General features: G+C 39.4%; 1 protein-coding gene across 1 annotated transcript; it reads left to right on the top strand.

The window, feature by feature from the left end:
• Positions 1-1,861: 1,861 nt before the first annotated feature.
• Positions 1,862-15,469, top strand: dap (death-associated protein). Its single transcript, XM_023416916.2, has 4 exons — positions 1,862-2,063; positions 3,141-3,237; positions 9,654-9,696; positions 13,421-15,469. The coding sequence occupies exons 1-4, from the start codon at positions 2,009-2,011 to the stop codon at positions 13,538-13,540; spliced, it is 315 nt and encodes a 104-aa protein (XP_023272684.1). The 5' UTR covers positions 1,862-2,008; the 3' UTR covers positions 13,541-15,469.
• Positions 15,470-15,779: the final 310 nt, after the last annotated feature.

Raw genomic sequence — 15,779 nt, 5'->3', positions numbered from 1 at the left:
CAGACTGCATCCTGACCTGCAAGTGAACCCCTGGCCTTTTGATTGGTTGTCAACACCCTCCTCAGGGACATTAATGCCCAGGCAACAGATTCTTGCACTTTGATGACAAATGTGATGCTCAGACCACCACTCCACTGCCAAAACCCATTCCTCATCAACAGTGTATGTGTGTGTGTGTGTGTGTGTGTGTGTGTGTGTGTGTGTAGTCAAACTTGTGTGTGTGACATTAGTTGCCACATAGAATATGAATACACAGATTTTGGAAATTACCTGATTGCATCTGTATTTTTTAATATATTTCTCATTGTTTATTTCAATGAATAATTCAAATGTACTCAATTAATTCATTCCTGGAAAACACAACTGTGACCAAACACACGTAAACATATGTACACATTAGATTAACCACTCCTTAGATATATCACATAATACACTGCCGGTTTTAAAAAAAAATTGAATTTCACCTGTCATTACTAAAATGTGTAAACACTTATAAATTAACAGCTGTTCCACCACCACAAACACAAACAATAACTGCTGTATATATGCTATATCAGCCTTCTGGTTAATGAATAGAAGCTGATGTTTTACTTGAAATAAACTATTATCCATATTTTCTTTTTTTCTAACCAGTTACTTATGACACTGTTAGGCTTTCTCTGAATTTATCAGCTCTGCCCAAGGACACTGTCATGTCAACCAATTAATGAACCACTGTGGACTTATGGTGCAAAAACAGAATGTAGGTGGTCACTGAGGTCACCACTGTTACACATATACAGCTTGTTTCCACTTTCTCTCTGTTGGAGCGCCTCTTGCCTTCTCTTGCTCATCCTGCTGCTGCTGCTGCTGCTGTTGTGGTTGCTATTACAGCAGAGATGGAAACAGGCATCTTCATTAGAAGCCACTGGGTACTTAAATTAGTGTCTTTCAGTCTGGGCTCTGGGTAATATTTAAATAGTTTATTAAATGGATGACAATTAACATTATAAGCGTCTGCTCAATTATATTTGCAAATTTTTCATTTTCTGTCACAAAGCACTTAACTTCCTGATACATTGTTGACAGCCGCTCTGGATACAATCACTTTACTGGAGTCAGTCATTCCACTCTAACGTACTGTACATGTAGGTGATTTTTTTCACACACATGCATTCGTGATAATTCAGATGGATATAAAACCAAACAACAGATAACTTGATAAGCAACAAAACACACTAATTACACATAATGAAATCACAGATAACAAAAATACACTAAATGATAATTAAATTTCAAATCAACTTCTTTAATCGGATCAGACTATATTCTGTATAATGGCGTATTTTGCTATACCCCTTTATACGCAATTGTTTGTTTGTTTTTTTATGAAAAAACGAGATCAACTCGAGAATATGGAAGTCCATAGATCATATATCATCACATCAATAGCCAATCATATTAATACAAATAAAGCTAGTGTAGACTAGTGGGCCAATATCAATTACTACAAACATCTCTTCGAAAATTTTGATGCAGGCAACAGGCAAAAATTCTAATATATTAAGAATGGAAAATATCACACAAAACAGTAAATTACTTAACTAATACAATAACCTTTCTAATAATATTACTTTCCCTTCCAGTCCTAGCGGAGGACACCATGATTGTAATTGCAGTTGCCACTTGGGGAAGTACATGACATTCCTCACGAGCAAAAAACCAACCTGTTCATGCTTTCAAGTCATTTTTTTCCGAGTCTGAGGATGTAATATCCGACTTTCCAATGTTTCATGAACGCAGCATTAATTACTGGCTACGACTGACGTCAGCGCGCTCCATACGTAGAGCAACTCCTGACGGGAAGCATCTGATGTCATCACGCATCGTTTCCAAACAATGCTCAGGAAGAAGCCACGTTGACGGTCCAGATTGAAGTGTAGTGCACATTTGCAGGCAGAATAAAGCAGGAATTTGTTTGTTAGACGCTCTGATTTCTTCTCGCTTAAGACTCCAAATCGGAGCCGAGATGTCATCACCGCCGAAGGAGAAAGTCGAAACCAAAGGAGGACATCCCCCTGCAGGTAAAACTCCCTGATGTCTTGTGTTGTTTTTGAAAGCTTCCTATAAATCTGAAGGCCTTAGTTTCTGCAGTGTCTCAAAGCAAAAACCACATGATGATGATTCATATTTATATAGCAACTAAACTGGCAGATTCAGCGACTGACAATTTGTCTTAGCGTTTAAGATTACATATTGTCTAATCTGCCATATTTGTAAATGTCGTACATTTCCATACTTCCTGATTGACATTGATCTTGCAACACGAGTAAGCATGGTGATATAGTAATGATCGGTAATTATCAAAGTGTTATGTAAAGGTTTTAGTTCCAATGCTGCTGCTAATGGTTGTTGGCTGACGGTGACGTGGAGGTCATAGGCTCCAGTCTTGTGGATGTAGGCTGGAGAAAAACAGATAAGGTGTACGTGGACATGAGCAGTGTGGAAGGGCACTGGGCTACAGCAGCTGCAGGACTGATAGCACAGTAAGATAACAAATGCCCCTGGCACCCAACCTGTGATTAGTGGGAGGCCTGAAGCACATACAGGCTGCAGCATGTCAGTCTTTAACAAACATACTGGTATGTTACTGCAGATGTATACACACTGGAGATCACTGACATTATCCTTTCTGTAAGCAACCCCTCTGCAGCGAGGTTAGAGGTTAAGGTCAGCAACAGAACAGAAGCTGTCCTGCAGCTGCAAAGAGTTCAGTATCTCGCTTAAGGGCACTTTCGGCAGAATGGCTGCTTTCACACACTGTCGACTTCTAAGTCACTCTGCCAATGTGCAACTTAAAAATATGATTCTATTTAAATTAAACAAATATAGAGGTCCTAAATTCTCCTTATGTGAATCATATTGTTGTAGCGCCTAAATGTTACATTAGAAGGAAAGTGCAAATTATTTTCTATTTAACTTTCCAAATACAATATGTTGTTTTGTTTGATATCAGTATCTTAGATCTTTGTGTTTCCTAATTGTTTTAAATTGCAGCTTTTACATTAGTCATTTGTGACCTCTTGGAATCATTGTCTTAGTTCATCTAGTAATTAATGTGTATTTGAGTGTTTATGTGCATGTACGTGTGTGTGTTGCAGTGAAGGCAGGAGGTATGAGGATAGTGCAGAAGCACCAGGCAGCTGCTGCCCCAGAACCACCACAGAAAGATGACGATGAGGAGTATGTCAGCAGCAGGTAACACAGCTACACAGCCATGGAGAGATTACGGAATAGGCCTACTGGCTACAGGCCCAGGGTCCCAGAGTCTCTGTTTGAAGTGACAGTTATTTTTTATTTTTTTATTTTTTTTGTCTGAAGGTCAATCAAAGGACTACAAAGATACACAAAAGATGTGTAAAAGTGACCGAAAAGAGATGTGAAACCATTACAAAGAGATGTAAAACTACCACAGACTTAAACTGACCACAAAAGACTCAAAACAGTTTCAAAATGTCTGCGAAGAGATACTAAACAACACGACACAGCCATGTAAAAAATATTGTTGTTTTGTATGTCTTTGAGTCTTAGTGTCTTGATCCTATGTAGGAGAGGTGGGGAGCCTGTCATGTGTTTGCCCATGGACCCATTGTCTCATAATCCATCCATGCACACAGTTAAGCCACATGCAAGCACCTACGCACATTTACTAAAGTACAACTGCTTCAATACTCTCTCCAGTCTATCTAAATGTAAACACACAGCAGTTAGATGGACAGACTGCCTGTGCAATGTATGACTCTGTGGTTGTTTGTAAGTAACAAACAAACACACACCCTGCAAATTGCCAGCTAAGCAATTTAGCTGCTTTCACTTTTCTATAAGGCTATACAGCAGGCAATTTTGCAGTAGACTTGTTGTGTGATATTGCTAGCTTATTCAGTAAACAATATAATTACTGCATAATTACAGCTTTAACTTCAACAGCCCATTCAGCACTCGCTATTGTTTGCTATAAGTAGCCTTGGTTAGCATATTTTGTTCTGTTTCCATATTAGCATGTTTGACTTTTGCTGCTTGAATGCATTGTTCGTACTGTGTGCGTGTGTGTGTGTGTGTGTGTGTGTGTGTGTGTGTGTGTGTGTGAGAGAGAGTGTGTGTGTGTGTGTGTGCCTGCCTGCTGCTACGCCCACATATGTCTACTCAATATTCATGAGGACCCATCAGTTATGTGCGTCTTGGTACAGGTGGCATATTCACACCACATATCAGTTTGTGTGTGTGTTAACGAGAGGTGATAAATGAGAACTGACAAGCAGTGCACAGCAGTGAGCAGGGTTCAAGAACACTGCCAACTGTCAAGGAATTTTCTGTGCATGCGCTTTATACATGCAACCTCACGCACAGATTAAATTATTACTTCCACCAAGGAGGTTATGTTTTCACCCGTGTATGTTTGTTTATTTGTTAGCAGGATTACACAAAAAGTATTGGAACCGATTTGCACCAAACTTGGTGGAGGAATGGGGCATAGGCCAGAGAAAACCCCATTACATTTATCATTTTCCTATTACTTTTGACATTTTCATCAATTTCTTAGGAAATAATGTTTTTATCTTGATGTACAAAATCACACACATTTATGGTGTTGACATCTATTAGTTTGTATAATTTGGTGAAGATCCAGATAAAAATGCAGATCTGACAGACATGTGGGATTGTTTGGTCTTTGCAGAGGTATCGTATACAGTCTACATAGTGCCATTCTAATATATTGCATGCTCTTCATCCAAGGTGTTTGTTGAGCATTTTCATTTTTTATTCATTCAAAGCACAATTGTATCAAGCATGTGGCAATAAGTCACTTCCCTCTTCTCCCCTTTTCTTTGTGCCAAGATGGGTGGCAATAATACACAGGGCATTTACAGGAAGTAAAAAGTGAGGTCAAGTAGATAACAGAAGTACAAGAGCAACATGCAAGATTGGCTTGTACTGTTCAAAGGTAAAGCCCTGCTTTAGAAGGAGAGAACACTCTAGACTATAAGAGAAACATGGATGTTGTTCATCTCAGTTGTAGCAGACACTGGTCATCATGCAACTGCCATTCCAGCCTGCTTAATATGCACTTCCTCATTTTATTGTGTTGCATTACAGGATATGGTGTCATACTGCTCATCATGAGAATCAACTTGGGACTGCAACTGACCATTATTTTCATTATTAAATTAAATTATTTGGATTATTTTTTGAATAATCAATGAATTGCTTAATGTTACAAAATAGTGAAAAAAATGCCCATCACAAGTTCCTAGAAGTCAAGGTATATCTTCTAAAATTTCTTGTTTTGTCCAACCAACAGTCCAAAACCCAAAGATATTCAGTTTACAATGATGTAAAACAGAGCAAAGCAGCAAATACTCACATTTAGAAGCTGGGACCAGGGAATGTGTGATAGTTGTGCTTGAAAAATGACTGAATCAGTAATCAAAGTAGTTGCCAATTAATTTTCTGTCGATCAACTAAAGGATTAGTCAGTTACTATAGTATAGTTACACAGTTAATTATTACAGGTAAGAAGGAGTCTCTTGTGCATTAGCCTCTCCACTAACAGTGGTTGGTGCTCTCAGAATAGGACAGGATACTACAAACTGTTCAATGGGCCACTTCTGAATGACAGAACCCAGATAAGTAGTTTATATTATATATTAGTATTTTATTTGTGGTGAGTTGTTCAGAAGTGGCTCATTGAACTGAAGGAAACCTATTTTAAATCAGCCTGCAGCTTGATAAACTCCTCTTGGCCTGGCTGTGTAAATGTATGTTTACCTTCCTCCTGTGAAATTATTATTTTTAACTAAAAAATTATGTGTCAGCACATCCAAAAAAAAAAAAAGAAGATGAAGAGTTACTGCACTCCATCAATAAATACAGTCAGCAAAACTCTCTCACTCACACACACTCTGTCTGTCCCTCTCTGTGTCACGCTGATGGACATCTAGCAGGTGGCTACTAGGTAAATTTCACATTAGTAGCAGCCAGTGAAGCGTTGTAGTCAGGGAACACCTGCCGTACCCAATCTAGCTAAAATGGACAGATGGAGCAAAGGGGGAGAGATAGGTGGACGGGATTATGGCAAGGAGGCGAAGGAAGAATTCTTTTAGTATGGGGAGCGAGGGATGCTATGGTGACATGAAGATATGAAAGAGGGAAAGCATTACTCAGTAAGAGATGGAGTAATGGAGGAAAGAGAGGGGTAGCTAGGTGTGAAATACAGGCTAGAAAGGGAAGCATAAAGTGGAGCAAACTGGTGATCCAGCAGAGGTGTCCTGCCCACTAACTGTCAGGTGAATGTGTTTCTCAAATGCATCAGGAACAAATCTACTGAATGTACAGGTGGAGTGTTTCTTCTTCTGTGTAAAATATGATGCTACAGTGAGAGTTGGAGAAACAGGAAGAGATAGCAAAGGCACAAGACAGATGAACATTTGGTTGTTTCAACACTCAACATGTTGCTTCTTAATAAAGTGAATACATGGTTTATGAGCTGCTCACACATCGTTTGGGTGATCAGCTCAATGTGTAAAAACTACATGCAAGGTGATCATAGGCCTCATGTCGGTTGCACTGTCACCACTCCTACATATTTTGGTGAGAGGTGGATAGGTTCCAGAGGCTCAGAAAAAGAGCGGGTGGTGCTGTGTGCATGCCTGACTAAATCACTGCACACACACACACACACACACACACACACACACACACACACACACACACACACTGTATGTAGGAACTGTTTTGAAATGTGCAGTAAGCTGACAGCTCATGGTGAAAAGTTGAGAAAAAGGGGGGGGGGAGGTAGGAGGAGGAGGAGGAGGGAAGAAAGGCAACAGGCATCAGTTCCTATGGCAACCATCACCCTCGCCCACGGCAACAAACTTCCTGTTCTGCCGAAGCAGAGAGAGAGAGATGGCTGGGGTTGTGGTGGTTTTAAAGCTAAACATAGAGAAGAAAAAAAAACACATGAATGCATTAATGTACATTTCACTCTTTTAGTTATATGTTCAAATTTGCAGTCTATATCTCCCTCTCTCTTTTTCTCCATTGTGCTCCCTCTGCTGTTTCTCTAACTCTTCTCTTCTGGCACGAAGCAAACTCCTCTTCAGGATTCCTTACAGCTCTCTACTGCCCCCTGCAGGCTCCCTGCGCCGCCACCTTCGTCACAATAAGCAAACCACAGCCGAGATCTCTGTCCGTTTTTTTCTCTCTCTGTGTGTGCCCTTTTCGAGGTACCGCTTTCCATTTCGCCAGGTAGAAAGGATGGAAAAAAAGTGTCATTAGCATAATGTTATGGCAAATACTGTAGTGCAGTTTTGTTAATCCATGATTAAAAATCCTTAAACTGAGCGTGTGTCTCTTTATTAAGCATGACTAAAACCTGACATGTGTCTGTCTTTGCAGTATCTATGTATTTAACTGCCAGGTTAAGTTAAAAGCTTACACTCATGCCTCATTTTCTGTTTGACTTTAAAAAGAGTTTTGATACATTTGAAGGAGTCAAATGCTTGTTAGCTGTGTGTCTCTCTGACAGGCTTACACGCCTCACTCCTGTCTGTCTGTCCAGACATATCTTACCTGTCTGCCCTCTGTCTCTCTGGTCTTAAAGCACAATCCCAGTAACAACAGGCAGAGCCTGATACTAACATGCTTCAAATGCTATAGTGACTTTTTCCTTCATCCTGGGGTTTTGTTTTATGCCTCCCCTTCCGTTGCGGTCAATATTTCAGGATTTATCTTCGGATTCCACAATGGAGATAGACATTCAACAGAATAGAGTCATGACAGCCCAGCGTGGGGTGGATACCAGCCCAAACTGTCTCAGTATGTGAATACATATCCAACTGAGCGTGCCTGTTCACCTCAACCCCGCTGTGTCTCACCTCACTGTAGCTGGAATTGAAATTGTAACTGAAGCAGCTATTGTATACATGTGCAGCATGTCTCTGTGGCAAGGTGTAAGACATGTATGAATAAATATTGAACATTTAAAGTTGTTCTGAAGATAATTTACACGTGATGTGCATCATTCAAAACAACTTTATATATTTGCAGAAAAACAGCTTGGTTGCTGGTTTACAGTTCGAAGGGCCTGTTAAAATAAATGAGGAAATCTCAGACTCTTAATGCTAGGATAGCACTTTTCAGTTAATTATCATATTTATAATGAAAGCATATACCTCTGCTCTGCAGTATGGCACTCTGTCAGATGTGTTTAAGATAAAAGTTTGTCCAACAGGTTTTTGCACACAAACATACGTACACAGTTTCTTCATTTGGCACTTGCCATATGGAGATGTATTCTCTGTTTGTATATATTATTAAATTATTTAAATCTTCATTTTCAAGCCAATTGTTTGCTGAAATCTAGCAAGACCACCTCACAGCCAGCATAGCATTCATTTGAATGAGGACTTTGTGGTGCTAATATGCTATAGTTAAATTAATTGAATTGCTTATAGAAAACCTCTCAATCCCACATTTTCACAAGTGGCTAGTGAGGAATAATCAGTGAAATTCAACAAGATTCTCATTGAGATAAGAAGCACGAAGCTATATTAGCTATTCAGTGCCAAGATGCTGATTGCAGAGATGTGATTAAAAAGTTGTGCATGGATCCTAAAATATTGAAAAATAAGTAGCAGATGTTTCAGATGTGATGGAATCCCAAATTATTGGATTCTGACTGCTGAGGCTGCAGTTTGTGTTCTGTGTTAGAAACTTCATCTTTTCAACATATTTGGGTTGTTAATGCGATAAGATGTAAGTTGTACATGCTTGCTGCAACACCTAATGTCTTTGAGTGGAGTTTTGAAAGTGGCTACCACAACTGTACTCTTTTGCCGTGGATGACTGCCGTAAAATTAGACTTGTTTGGCACTTGTTTGTAATGTCAAGGTCGATACTTTCCTCAGGTTCCGCATTCCTCCTCCTCATCTTTTTCTCTGCCTCCATCCCTTCCACTTTGTCTGAGTGAGTGCTCACCTCCCTCTCTCACCCATGCTTTTCTCTTACCCTCTAACAGTCCAATATTATACAGGTATGTTCCTCCCGCGTCCTCCCTGCCCTCTCACCTCCCCTTGCTGCTCTTCCCCCTCAGTCTCCCTTATTTCCTCCACCTCTTTTTCCTCTCCTCATCTTCTCCCTAGCAAATCCTTTCTTTGTCATCATCTTCCTCTATTACCCTCTTTTCTAGCTTTCGCTCCCTCCCTCCCTCCCTCCTCTGCTCTTCTCTTCACATGCTTTCCATCCAGAAGCTGTGAGCCCCAGTGGTTGGCCACGATGAATGGGAGCTATTTAAACTGCTGGTGTGTGTGTGTGTGTGTATGTGTGTGTGCGTGTGTTCCCAGAGATAGTAAGACTGTGGGTGTTATGTGTTATGACAACTTAGGTTGTTTGTGTTTTGGCTTTGTTTTAGCTTCCGGGGCCTTGATGTATCCAAATGGGTAAACTTTTGCAAATATTACTGTATATACAGTAAACTGTACCCTTGACCTGCGTAGTATATGATTAAATTACACACACCATCACCACAGAGTAAAACCCCAGGCACACACTCTGCTTTTGGCCTTCCATATAATTATGAACTGTCTTATAATTATTTATCTCTTTCTTCTGTTTAGTCCACCAAAGGTCCCAGTGATTGTGTCTGGAGTGGTTACAAAGGTAAGATACACACATACACGAACAGTAGTGAAATAAGTATTATGAGATGGTTTATAACTGGAACATGAGCCCTACAGTGTTGAGAGAAACAAGAGAGCACAATAAATTAAAAATAAATAAAACTGGGGAGAATAGCAGTGGAGTGCCAAATGGAGAAAAAAGGAGATAAAATGATGAAGGGTTACAATAATAAATCAGCTATCTGTTATCACAAATATAGCTTTAATTTTGTATTGTAAAATAACTATAACTATATAATCTATAAATCAGTGATATACACAGCAGTAATGTAACAATAGAGTACATTAGGACTGTTTTGATACAGTAATAATCATCAACTCTTTATACTATTTGTACTTACAGCTCATTTTATCCTTATATTTTTTATAATCCCAACCTGAAAACAAGATGAAAAAGAAAATATCGACACCCATCGACTGAAAAATTGTCTTATTATATACAGTATGATTTCCACACTCCAAACAATGCACATTGGGTGATTCCTTATATTAAAATGTTGTGTACAGTTTATTGTGCATTATTATATCTAACAATAACACCTAACAATATGATGAACCACCACCATGTTTTGCAACATCAAAAATGACCACAGTTCAACACCATCTCTGCATCCACAAAAATAAACTATAACAAGCTTCGCATAAGCCAGTTGGTAATTTTATTGCAAAATGCTGGATTATGTTAAATGGCACGAGTGTTGCTTTAAGTGCATCGGCCTCTGTGTTTGTGTGTTTTTGTAGGTTTTATCAGTCTTGACCTGCCGTTTTGAAAAGTGCGACAAAGTCTGTGAAAAGCATTGTTTGATTATTTTTTGTTAGATTTATTGTGTGTGTGCTTGTGTGTGTGTGGTCTCTCTCTCTGTGTCTCTCAGTGTCTCTGTGTGTCTGTGTCTCTGTGGGGTGGGTGGGTGTTGAAAAAGTGTCCTTGACTTCTTGGAAGGCTCCATTCCCTGCCTTGTGTGTCTGTGTGTGTCAGACCAGGCAGATTGTTTGCGGAAGATTGCAGTGATATCAGCAAGGTGGCAGGCATCCCATTTATCCCCTGATCCTCCTCTAGCCTTCCCTTTCGCCCCCTATCACTGCCATCAAACCCAGAGGCGAGCACTGCACAAAGCCTCAGAAAAGCCTTTTAGGAGCTAAGTGAAACACTTGTGTGTGTTTGTGTGTAGAGTTTGTGGTCTGCTGGTCTTTCTTTTTTTTTTTCAAATGTAAAAAATAAGACATTTCCTGGCTATATATTTTCTGTTTTACTTTTCTCTCTGAATGGTAGAATGGGATTTTCTAAATTGCTCTCGTCTAATAAACATTACTTGATCTAAGGTAGGGGTGACTAGACTAACTGCACTAGAAGCTGTAATGGGAAAGTATTGCAGGTTGGTCAGGAAATAAACATCTTCCGGAGATTCTTTTTTTTTTTTGGCTCAGATCTTATTCCCTTCTCCCAGCTTGGATCAGTTGTCACCAGAAATGACTGTCCTGTGCTCCCAAAAATACACACAATTATCCTCATGTCATAGTAAAAAGAAAAAAAGTCCTTGACAAAGAAAAATATGTTATGATATGACATTGTTGAAAAAGTCAGCCTTCACATCTTTTCAAGCAAAAAGGAAATGTACATATTGAGTCACATAAAACATAAAAAGACCTGAAAGGAGTATTTTCACTCTTCTACTTTATAAGATTTCTTTCCACATTTTAAATATATTTTAAGACAAAAATGATTTTGAAATAAGTAGTTACTTCTCCAGACAGATGTGCACCCATCTGCTGAAATGATGAAAATGAAGCAGTAAACATGCTTAGCCAATCCCCACAACTTTATTCACAGTGTACGGCAGTAATAGAGTTAATTTGTTGCGTTCCTTCCCATACCTCTGCTTCATTGGGATGGAGGTAGAGAAAAGCCTTGAGCTTCAGAAGAGAGGAGGAGGGCAATTGGAGGTCAGATCCATCCACATCCCGTGCAGTTAGCTGTGGAATTGGCTTTAAATGAAAGAAACGCGCACACTGTAAATGTTTTGTGCCCACCTACACACATACACAGAAAAACTAGTGCACAGCCACACACACAAAACAAAACCAACACACACATAGAGTGAGGATTAAGGTCAAGCAAGGATGGGGTGGGTGAGTAAAGTTCAGCAAAAGGCTCAGAGACGCAGGGGATGTGTGTTTCCATGCGTGTGTTTTTGTAGAGCGTCGATTAAATTGATTGTCTAACTTTATCTATGTGGACATCATAAGAATTCAGAATATGAAGGAACCATGGGTTTGGTTATCAGTTATTCATGCTGGAGTAATAACATTCACATATGGCAACATCAGGACAGATGTCAGCAAAATACCAACTTAACTAATTACTGAAGGCTAGAAATGTAGATGAAAGAATTAAGACTGTCAATAATAATCCATTTAATCATGCATGCGGCAAAGTAATGTGTGTAATCTGTGCTTTAAGCAGCTGTTTTCTAGCTTTAACCAAGCTCACCACCCACTGTTAATTTAATTCATCCACTTGATCTAATATTTTTTCTCATAAATGGGGTCGATATGAACAATGCAAGAGAAAAAAGTGAAAAACAGGCAAATTAAAGTGACCAAAGACCAAAAACCAGTCACAAGCCAGTAAAGAAGAGGGGAGTAAGGAGCAGGTAATAATAAAGGAAAGAAACTGAATAATTGACGAAGAAAGAAAATAAAATGCTGGCAGGGAGAGATGAAACAAAAAAGAAGGAAGGAATTGAGTCATTATTGTAGATAGTTGCTGATTAAAATTCTGCATTCCTCTGTGAATGATCAAATTCCTGCTTTCATCCGATTTAGAAGCAAGGCTGTTTATGGGCATTTTTCTTGGAATAAGAGATTGAGGTTGCAGAGCAGATGAGCAGGGACAGATAAGTGCTCCTTACTGTACCCTCTGTGCACTTCAGGGATTTCCTCATTGTTATTATGATTATCAGAGGCAAAGGATTTAAATATGGGTCATAAAGTTCACATAGTGTACGTGCATAGACACAGTTTACACAGTATGTTACTTAGTCTTTCACACGTAATCTATAAAAATCTGTATGAGCACTCCAGTTAATATCCTCTCCATTGATGTTTTCCCCTAATCATTGTAAATTCTACTTGCATTCTAGTTGCATTGCTCTTGTTTCATGAACATGAGCCACGATGAGCCTCTTACTGGTAACAACCACATCATTATGCTACTGTTTAATAGTTAACTGGATGGATATTAGCTGTACTGTGTGTTGTTGCAATGGCAGGTTTGTAACAGGTAAGATGCAGCAGAGCTTGTGGGTGGTATCAGAAAGTTGAGATTCAATCATGATTTTTCCATCTCACAAATATAAGATGAAGGTATTTACAGATGTTTCCCCCTCATGGTTTAAGCAGGTGAAAGGCTTCTAAACTCAAAAAATGATTGGTCTTTTATGACATTTCAGCATTTAATTGTTGCTGTCAAGAATAGTCGTCGTGATAGTCATCATGTAGTTATTATACATGTCATTTCAAGTTTCAAAATACATTCAAAAGTTATTTTGGCAACAATTTCATCTTGTTTAGCAGGCATACCATGCATGAGCTAATTTTAAGGCTAGAGCTGTAAGCTGTAGTTTCTAAACCTTTTGTGTATATCCAAAGGATTGAATGCAGTTAATTTTTGCACTCTAATGTCCTGCTGACTTTGTTCTGTTCAGGGTGATAAGGACTTCACCCCAGCAGCTGCCCAGGTGGCTCACCAGAAGCCCCAGCCTTGTATCCCCAAGCTGCCACCCGCCCAGCACATCAACCAGCACATCCACCAGCCCCGCAAGTGAGCCAGGCAGCAGGCTACAATGGCTATGCTAACTCCACCAGCCGGCCTTCCCAATGGAACACATAGGATGAAGATGTTTCCCCACTAGGCACAGATCTCCTCTAAATAATCAGAGTAATTTTTGTTAGCCTGTTGCGTTACATGTACAAGGAATTTGTCAGCAACAGTTACCTAATGCCAATACAGCCATTGTAGAAGTCCCACTCTTCACACCCTTGCTGCATTGGTGCTGCACTCTTAGTTCTGCAATTTTGGGTCTTCTCCTTAAAAGGCATTGCTTTGACAGTTGTGTAGTCCTAAGATGGTATAAATGGGCAGAGGGTCTTCTAAAATGGCTAACTTTCTTGGATTAAATGAGCTGAGAAATTGACCTTAGATCTGAGTCTGTGGGGGGAACTCTCACTCCACCAATGTGCTGACCAATACCACATCATTGCAACCAGCCAATCACAGCAACCCGTCAATCAGGCCAACTAACCAAGCAATCACCTCACAGTGATGAGCCCAGGCTCCAGCCTTCTACCTATGATCTTCACAGACCAAAAGAACCAATCAACCAATCATGAGGTGGACACCAGTTTCACATTATCACCACAAGCCAAAAAAGAACACGCAGACATTTTCTAAATTGCAAGAATCAGGTCGATGCGAGTGTATTACTGAGACTGTTGCCAAAGTGCACTTGTACAGCGTGGACCAGAGAAAGTAAAACTAGCCATTTACTTGACAGCATTAACCAATTATGAGCCTAAATGCTGAGGTTACCAGCAACTTTGACAGGCATTCCATTTGACCCTTACCCCCATATCCCCACCACAAATGTCCACCGAAATTAGAGATGTAGTGATTGATCGGCCTGCAATCGAAATCTGGAAGTATATTCACTCTGGAGAACAAACTGGACATTTTCAGTTTTATAGATGCCCTATAAGGAGAACAATAAGATGTAAAACATGACCCATTTCTGTGTAATGATGTCTGTCATTACCTAAGTAGCTACTTGATGCATGTTGTTAATGTCATGACTCAGGATAGCTACCTACAGTTATAGCAGGGCCTAAACCTGCTTAGATTTTGCTACAGTTTCTTCCTATGTAACTGGTTCTTACCTGTTATTCAAGAAAGAGCCTACCTCTTCTCTGCTCTGCTCTTCTAGCAATGTAAACGGATTTTAGTGCAAACTCAGATTTGCGTGACATGGATTTATATTGTATCTGCTACACACAAGCGCCAACTGGAATGAAAATGCAAGAGAAACTGTAATGAAATCTTAAGAAAGCTAACTACTGTGAAGCAGCTGCAGGATGCTTCGTGTTTACATTAACATTTACCTTAACATCACAAGGAAGTAGCGTTCTTCATTACAAACTATAAAAAACATTGCAGAGAAGAGCAGTTCGGAATAGTGTGAGGCTCTTAACTGTAACATGAAGGTAAAAACATGGACAAGTGCACAAGTGCAACAATGGCCAATTCTACATTCCATAGAAAAGTGACGAAACAAATACTGTATTTCAACCATGTGACGGTTTATCAGTCTACAGAAAATGCAACACATTTAATTTCTACAAGCCAGGGTGTATACAGATATGGATCCTGGCATATAAGAAATCTAGAAATGATACATATCAGCACACACACAAACACACACCACCCTTTTCCTTAATCACCCATTCCCTTATGCTCAAGTGACATTTGTTGCAACACTAAAGTTCAGGTTTCCAGAAAAGAAAGAAATTTATCTTGCCAAGAATGAATGATCTCCTATGTTAATTTAATTAAGTTTAAAAGAGTTTTATTTTTTTTTTCTCTCTTTTTTTTTTTCATGAGTAAATTGTTCAAATTGTACAAATCTTTAGTCATTGAGTGGACTTAGGTATTAGGTGTGGTTGTCATAGTAAATAAAGATGTAGACTATCTTGAAAATTGACATTTTTAGCTTGTCTTTTTTGTCTGCAAAAATGTCTTAATGCTCAACTGAGAGATTTGTCACATAAAAAAAGATGTTTTGGCTCAGTACTAGATATGGTAAATGATTTGGTTCTAATATTTTGTACACTTTAGAGGAAGAAAATGTTTTCAAAAAGTTCAAACTAGTCCCGCTCACCTAGAGTAGTTGAGCATCCCATGGTGAATTAGCACCCTGCACTGAGGGATTGGGGCTCAGCTGGTGTTTTGAAATGAAACAGAAGCATCTCTCCAAGAGTTGTCTGCTGTTTTTCCCTTCAGCACACACACAC

The sequence above is a fragment of the Seriola lalandi genome, unplaced genomic scaffold (assembly GCF_002814215.2).
Source record: "Seriola lalandi dorsalis isolate HSWRI2012SDOR001 ecotype SW California unplaced genomic scaffold, Sedor1 jcf7180002054570, whole genome shotgun sequence".
In the NCBI taxonomy this organism is placed as follows: Eukaryota; Metazoa; Chordata; class Actinopteri; order Carangiformes; family Carangidae; genus Seriola; species Seriola lalandi.
This window is presented reverse-complemented; position numbering and strand designations above follow the sequence as displayed.

Excerpts from the sequence above, each read along its gene's own strand:
- dap (XM_023416916.2), top strand. The coding sequence starts at position 2,009 with ATGTCATCACCGCCGAAGGAGAAAGTCGAAACCAAAGGAGGACATCCC. Across the intron at positions 2,064-3,140 it reads AGGAGGACATCCCCCTGCAG|TGAAGGCAGGAGGTATGAGG; the intron begins GTAAAACTCCCT and ends TGTGTGTTGCAG. Across the intron at positions 3,238-9,653 it reads GAGGAGTATGTCAGCAGCAG|TCCACCAAAGGTCCCAGTGA; the intron begins GTAACACAGCTA and ends TCTTCTGTTTAG.